Source organism: Agrilus planipennis, unplaced genomic scaffold, assembly GCF_000699045.2.
Source record: "Agrilus planipennis isolate EAB-ADULT unplaced genomic scaffold, Apla_2.0 scaffold12, whole genome shotgun sequence".
Taxonomy (NCBI): Eukaryota; Metazoa; Arthropoda; class Insecta; order Coleoptera; family Buprestidae; genus Agrilus; species Agrilus planipennis.
The window spans coordinates 1,281,079-1,288,777 of record NW_020439003.1 but is presented as its reverse complement, the minus strand read 5'-3'; the positions used below and the strand labels follow the sequence as shown (position 1 = coordinate 1,288,777).

General features: G+C 31.6%; 2 protein-coding genes across 2 annotated transcripts; one reads left to right on the top strand and one right to left on the bottom strand.

Annotated features, from left to right (window-relative positions):
- The first annotated feature begins 3,198 nt into the window (after positions 1-3,198).
- Positions 3,199-4,276, top strand: LOC108733320 (tetra-peptide repeat homeobox protein 1). Its single transcript, XM_018464421.1, has 2 exons — positions 3,199-3,308; positions 3,370-4,276. The coding sequence occupies exons 1-2, from the start codon at positions 3,294-3,296 to the stop codon at positions 4,129-4,131; spliced, it is 777 nt and encodes a 258-aa protein (XP_018319923.1). The 5' UTR covers positions 3,199-3,293; the 3' UTR covers positions 4,132-4,276.
- A 27-nt stretch (positions 4,277-4,303) lies between these two features.
- LOC108733326 lies at positions 4,304-6,533 on the bottom strand. Its single transcript, XM_018464426.2, has 5 exons — positions 6,405-6,533; positions 5,775-5,850; positions 5,604-5,689; positions 4,786-4,939; positions 4,304-4,725 (listed from the first exon to the last, which is right to left on the bottom strand). Exons 1-5 carry the CDS (start codon positions 6,462-6,464, stop codon positions 4,592-4,594), a joined length of 510 nt encoding a protein of 169 aa, XP_018319928.1. The 5' UTR covers positions 6,465-6,533; the 3' UTR covers positions 4,304-4,591.
- Positions 6,534-7,699: the final 1,166 nt, after the last annotated feature.

The window sequence follows — 7,699 nt, the reverse complement described above, 5'->3', positions numbered from 1 at the left end:
TGCTTTCGTTGACTTCTTTAAATTATGGTTTACTGAATCGCTCCTATAGGTGGTAGATATTTAACCTTAAACCCTTCACAAATTCTAATTGTAACAACTCTTTAACCTTTATAATATAGGTATAAAATAAGAAAATGAATACTTAAATAAACAAAAGGTTTCGTAAAAAAAAGATTATTAATAAGTCCTTCCTTAAGACTTAATCTTGGATTTTGGTAGATACTTAAGTACTAAATTTAATTTTTTTTTTCTGGACACTACATATATGAATGTACATATAAATGATGTTGCATTAGTTTCGCATTTTTTTAAAATATGTACCTACACTTCTTTTTCTTAATTTTCGCAACCGAATTCCGTATGACATTTTAAACATTCGCGGTGTAGTTTTTGTATGTATATAGAACTTTGAATAACAACAATAAATCGATTCGGTTCACATGAGAATTCTAATGCATTTGCTTTACTTCCTATAAAACCGTATCCATTTAGTGGCAACCTACGGCCGATGGTGTGATTGCAAAACTTCGAAAAACGGATAACCAACAGCAGTAGGTCGGTATCGCAAACGCTTACTACAAGTAATTTATAGCGTGGTCTCTAGCAATTTTTCCTAAAGGTTCTGATTCATTCGAGCGCGTGAGCGTGAATAAGGAAAACTCAGCTCGCAACCATAACTTGTTAGTTAATGGCTCGAATTTATACAATGGACATTACTATATCAGGTTTTAAATACATATGTAGATATATTTTATTATTGGTTTTAAGACCTAGTTTCATACTACTATGAGCAAAATGTACGATATATCTCTTGATATTTTAATAAAACAAAATAGAAATGATTGAAATCCTTACGTTATAAAAGTGTGACTCCGTTTGTAACCCCTCTCCATTCAAGGGTATCAAGCAAACACCAATATTAAAGCCTTACATGCTGTCATAAGTTAAAATCTTATTGTAAGGTCTTGCACTCAAATTATTGATACAGAACTCAATCTAAACTAATATAAAAGTCTGTATTTTCTTTTGTTTTATGCAGCAAATATTGTTAGCAATAAAGGCCCCCTTTTTAAATTGTTTTTAATAACTGATTTTAAATATATTGTAATATATTTTAGTTTTACACATGTGCATTATTCCATATAAAAGGTTTTTAATTTTTTGGTTTTTGTTATTAAATCAAACACAAATGTGTAGATATATGTGCGTATATGAATATACCTAATGGTGAAAGTTAATGTAATAGTCTTATGACAGTCTGACTAGACGTGATATTGATACTTAATTGAATTATAGTAGGTGAAGATCGAGGGTACAGTAGAGTGAAGATCAAGGCTCACATCAAGCACTGAGTTATTATACTTAGATGTGCATATTAATCTGACGGCCTATTATAATGGCTTGAAAATCCACTTTATTGTTCAAGTTTAATATTACGTAAAACACTGCAATGGGATTTGGAGGAAATTTCAAACGGATTTTCTTTGTTTTCATTCAATGACGGAGAAAAGCGTTCCGCGGAATGCTTNTTTAATTTTCAAAATTGTGTATTTATTTGTATTTGAATAATGGTATGTAATTAAATCAATTGTTATTATTGTGAATATATTTGTACGTTTAATGAACTCTGTAAAATAGTTTGGTTATAAGATGAAAGCACTGTTGCCTTCTGAATAAAATTAATTCATAAATAATAACTACTACAATTAAAAAAGTACTGTATTTATTGATCCTTTCCCGTAGGTTTACACAATAATTAGACAAAATAAACATACAGTAATAAGCTTCAACATTTCTTACTGTTAAACAACTTCATGCAATTGATAATGTTTGGACTAGGTCTATGCCTATTCTTTCTCTACTAATACTAACAGTATTACAGAGGAACATAAAAATACGGAGTCCACTTGTACATATTTAAATATTATCAGTCTTATGTGCTACAAGTTACCTGATAAATTCTATTATTTCTACAACAAAGTCATTTAGGTACACTAGAAATTGGTAATTTTTGCATTTTCATAAAAATTTTGTTTTTTCCATGTTGTTTGTAAATGATCAATTTGAAATTAAATAGTGCATGCATCTAAATGCATAATACACCCACCAGTTTCAGGTCGAGAACTCATCATTAATTGTAAATCTGTCACTAAAGGTGAGTGTAATTCTTCTAAAAATATTAATAGGAATTTGGAGTAAAGAAACGCTTATTCAATTGTTTATTATAAAACAGGTAGATAATATGCAGAAAAGTGGCTTTTAGTAGATGCAAGGTACTGCTGTTACGTGTTAATTTTATTCAAGTAGGTGTTAATTAGTAATAAAATAAAGTAAATGACACTCATCGAAATTGTAAACTTATAATAATGATACAAGATTAAAAAAAAAAAAATAACGGTTGTGCAATGTAAAGTTGTAAAAAATGGAAAACTTTGCGGTGTCACTCATTCCCTGGTACGTACGTAAGTAATTTTAAAAAGAATTGCTCGACTAACGTCCTTAGAATTGTATGTTAGTTTACAAATGGAAAGGAGTAATGAATGAAAGGAGCAGGGTTCGCAAAAATAGCCCGGAGCAGGAGTGTAGCAGCTTTTTTAAACCTTGGACGGTGGATACTTTGTTATTTTCGCATAAATAAATAATTAGGGCTTTCCTTCGAAAGATAACATTTTCAATGAAAATAATTGACTTAAATAAACACATTTCTACGTAAACTTAGTCGTACGTGTGGGTCCTTGAATCACCATTTGTTCAATATTCTGTTTTTATTTATTTCTACATATTGCGCATTATTGATTCAACAGTACTTGTAAACTGCATAAGCGATTTAATACATAATTGCAATGGTCCACACCCAATGTTACGTTTTCTTTTTCTTTTTACTATTCTAATTATTACATACACTTCCAATATTTTTTTACAATAAAGCGCCGATTAGCAAAATGATAAATAGCAGTATAAATCCGTTACGTGTAATTATTACGAAACAGTAACGTTATCGACAGAGAAATAATGAAATTTTATATTTGTGCACGGATGTAACAAAATATGAATGAAGCTGACTATCGCGAGATATATTTATTCTGGAGCAGCCTCCTGTTACCTCGAACCGCGATCATGTAAATGTATCAGTGAAAGTTCAATGTATCAACCCATGTTTCTAGCCCCATCTGGTTTCCGTATACCAGTATCTGAATTAAACGGCCATGAAGGTATTACCCCTCCACGTGCATATAAAAGCCAACGTCCAGGCTCTCAATATAGTTCGTTAGAAAATTCCAAATACAGTAAACATGAGAGTTCTCCAGGTAAGCAAAAACACCTGCAGTAAACGTTCATTTAGTTGATGTAAAAATCGATTCATTTTAGATCTGCTCATTTGCCCTCCTAATTGCCAGTAGCGTCTTCTGTGAAGATGCCAAGAAAGAAAAACGTGGACTTCTTGGTTTGGGCGATGCTGCTTTGATTGGTGGCGCTCTTGGTCATGGTGTTGCCCTTGGAGGTCTTGGACATGGTATCGGTATTGGTCCAGGACTAGTAGGTTCCGCTCTTGCTGGACCTGGACTTGTTGGTCCTGGCTTAGGTCCGATTGCAGTTGGTCCACCAAGAACTCATTCACACTCAATCAGTACCGTGGACAGAGCTGTTCCTGTCGGAGTACCTGCTCCTTACGCCGTCCCTGTGAACCGTCCAGTACCAGTAGCCGTCCCGGTTGATGTACCCGTTGATGTTCCTCGACCATACCCTGTAGACCGACCTGTAGCAGTACCTGTTGATGCTCCACGTCCCGTACCCGTTGATGCACCAAGACCCGTTCCAGTGTCTGTGCCACACCCTGTTCCTTATGATGTGCCAAGGCCTGTTCCTTTGCCTGTACCAGCTCCAGTTCCCGTCCCAGCTCCTGTTCCCGTTGGTGTACCTTCCCCTGTACCAGTACCGGTTGACGTTGGTGTTGGTGTAGTTGGTCACGGACTTGTCGGTCCTGGTTTAGCTGGTCCCGGTTTAGTTGGTCCCGGTTTAGTTGGTCCCGGTTTAGTAGGTCACGGTTTAGTTGGTCATGGTTTAGTTGGCCATGGTTTAATCGGCGATGGTCTCGGCGGTCACAGAACCCTCCTTTCGAAACATCTTTAATTTTCAAAATTGTGTATTTATTTGTATTTGAATAATGGTATGTAATTAAATCAATTGTTATTATTGTGAATATATTTGTACGTTTAATGAACTCTGTAAAATAGTTTGGTTATAAGATGAAAGCACTGTTGCCTTCTGAATAAAATTAATTCATAAATAATAACTACTACAATTAAAAAAGTACTGTATTTATTGATCCTTTCCCGTAGGTTTACACAATAATTAGACAAAATAAACATACAGTAATAAGCTTCAACATTTCTTACTGTTAAACAACTTCATGCAATTGATAATGTTTGGACTAGGTCTATGCCTATTCTTTCTCTACTAATACTAACAGTATTACAGAGGAACATAAAAATACGGAGTCCACTTGTACATATTTAAATATTATCAGTCTTATGAGCTATCTAATCAGATTTTTCCATAACCCTTTGTTAAATAAAGGTGGTATAATACTTCACTGCTTATCGCTAGCACTTTTGTCAATTTGTATCACATTACTTTCATTATCTTGGTGTGAAAATTCTATTGTTGGTTTTCTTTGAATTTTGTAGTATTGAAAAACATAAGCAATTACTATCGGAAGCACAACTAAAACAAAATAAGCTTTTGTAATTCAACCAAGTAACTTTTTAATAATTAACAACTTACTCATTTCGGCAAAGAGTGGTACATACGCACACCATATTTTGTAATTAATACCCTTATCAATATAAGAAACTAATATTCCTATTTGTATCGCCAAAATAATAATTGTTGCTCCCATAATTACAATTAACCATAGTCTTAGTAGTTGTAAATCATTCTGTAAACAAAAAATCATATTATTAAAGAAATCGTTGTTCATTTTAATAGTTATAACTACATATTTGTCTGTACTTAATTATAGTAGAAAAACCACCGTTGATAATTTTGAAATATGTAAAAGTTAAAACTTAAATTGAATCAACTATTACAGGATTTATTCTTGTAATTGTTAACGCTGTAGATAAATGTTATGAATAAAATATACACTACGTTTCTGAAAAGAAATATTACATGCATTTAGCTGCAGAAATTGTTACTTTACTATGTAGTGTTTGCTATGATGATAATAAAAAAATTACTTAATATACAATTCATTTGCGTCCTGTTGTTATGTTATCATAATAACGTATGATGAGTCCGTCCAAATTAGGACTACAGTGCGCGTTGTCGGTAGTGACTACATTTTAATTTTACATATACAGAACGGTAGTCTTTAAAGGGTTAAATCGATAGCCTTTACGGCACTTCACGAATCTCTTAATGGTTTTCTACAATTTTTAACCAAAAATTAAATTTTTCAACCGTCTATAAACGGCTAACTGGCTAATGAAGATACGATCAGACAAACCAGCGTTAGAGTATTATTATATGTGAAAAGATTAAGGTAAATTTTGACAAAGGAGATTTAAAAGCTAATAAATGGCTAAAGATGAATTACTTACCCGTAGGATTCCGATGAACAGTAAAACTGCCAAAACAAAAGGAATAACATGAAGAAATTCCAAAATTTCGATGTAAAGTGTACCCACTAAAAGTAAAAAAGAGTAAAACATATAACTAAGGACTACAATTGTATAAAAAAAAAATTAATTAAAATGAATACCGGTACTTACTAAAACAATCATCTGTACAACTTCTTTCTTGTACATCTATTATTATAAATTCAATTGTAACAACAGTATGGAGAACCTAAAATGTTATCCAAAATAAAAACGGTTATTCAAGTAATAATTAATAAAGTGCATTTAATGAAAACATCGTAATCAGTTGAAACGTTTAAAATTTGTAATAATTTCCACTGAAACATTTTGTAATATTAAAGAAATACAAGACCAGCTTACTTTTTAATGTTTCAATTCTTTTAGAGTTTTATTCTACGAATGTTTCAGGTTTTTAGGCTTTTTTTCAAGAGTACTAAACCCAAGCCAAAAGATGTATTTACTTAAATAGGTAGATGAATTTATCAGGTAAAATTACTAAGTCGCTATGTTAGAAAATATTTATCGAAAAAGGTCGATGAATTTTCCAGGTAAAATTCATTTTCTGTTTTAATAAATATTTCATGGGATAGATTTAGTAACTAACAAATTTTGGCAAAGACTCAAAAAGCTGAAACAATTGTATTAAAGTAAAACTCTAAATATGTTCAAACATTAGAAAGCAATATGGTTTTATTTCTTTAATGTTATAGAGTTTTCCCTTAAGAAATGTCACAATAAGTATATTATTAAATAATTAAATACCATTTGAAAGCCAGAAAGCCACAATAACATTGTCCTGGATCCGTTACAGTATAGACCCATCTTTAATAATGTAACTGTAAACACTACAACACAGTTATAATTTCTCTTTACAATTGCTGCTATTTCCGAACAAAATTAACAAAATATCTATTTGGTGATAAAGGCTAACAATTTATATAAGTGTACAGTATCTTGAATTTTGCGCTTCCTATTGGTGGGTGTCGTTGATAGGTTGTGTATGATAAAAAAAAAAATGCGAGCAAATTTTGTAATTGTCAGGATAATCCTGTGACGATTTATTGACCGTTTTACATTCGGAAGACCTCTAATTATGTCGTAAAATATTAGTAACCTCTTAGCTGGCGGAATAAAGCATGTTGATTATTCAGTATTCCTGCGAGGGTAATTATTACGCTGATTCCAAACTAACCATTCAAAATATTATAACTTTTATAACAGTGATATTTAAACCTAATTATGTAATGTTTGTAAAAAAGAAAAGAAAAAGAACAACAAAAAAGATTTGTGTGGGTTTCACTGAATTTAATGGGAAATCTCTAAAGGCTATGTTATACGGCGTCTGAATTTTCAATAGGCGCTTCGTGTAATGTGGCCTTAACATGATCGAATGGTCATTTTCAGAGAGTGATTTTTTTTAAATGAATCTTTAATTAGTTAGTACTTGAAAGTTTGTTATTACGTTTAGTGTAACCCGCACGTCTTTTTTTGATTACTCCCTTATCTTTTTTCAATAGTAGTAGTTACTTATCAAATACGTAAACGTAAATCAGTCTGCTATATCAATTATCTTTTTTTTTTAAAAAAGGACGTGTATTAGCTACACGTGCACACTTCAAGAATCAGTTATTTACTTTATTAGAATGAATACCGTTGCTAGTCTTTTTGAAAATGTGTTGTTTTCAATTATTTTCATATTTGGTGTTTTGTTAATATTATTTATGGAAGTGAAAAAGCTTGCTCCTAATATCTTGGAGATAATTTAAAGTAAACACCTATCTACGACCTAATATTTTCACAACTACAATTAATTGAGACAAAGCCAAGATTGGCTTATGAAGTCAAAGTTTGTGAAATTCTTGTCGTATTTTATTCACAAATTTTGTTACCTAATGGTTTTTTAATCTTTTAAATGTTAAATTACCATTTGAATGTACCTATCATCATTTACAAATTTTGAGAAGGATTAATTTAATCGAATGAAACACTCGACTTATTATTCCAAACGGTGAAAACTTAGGGAAATGAAAAATCATTTGCATCCTTTCGTATACTTA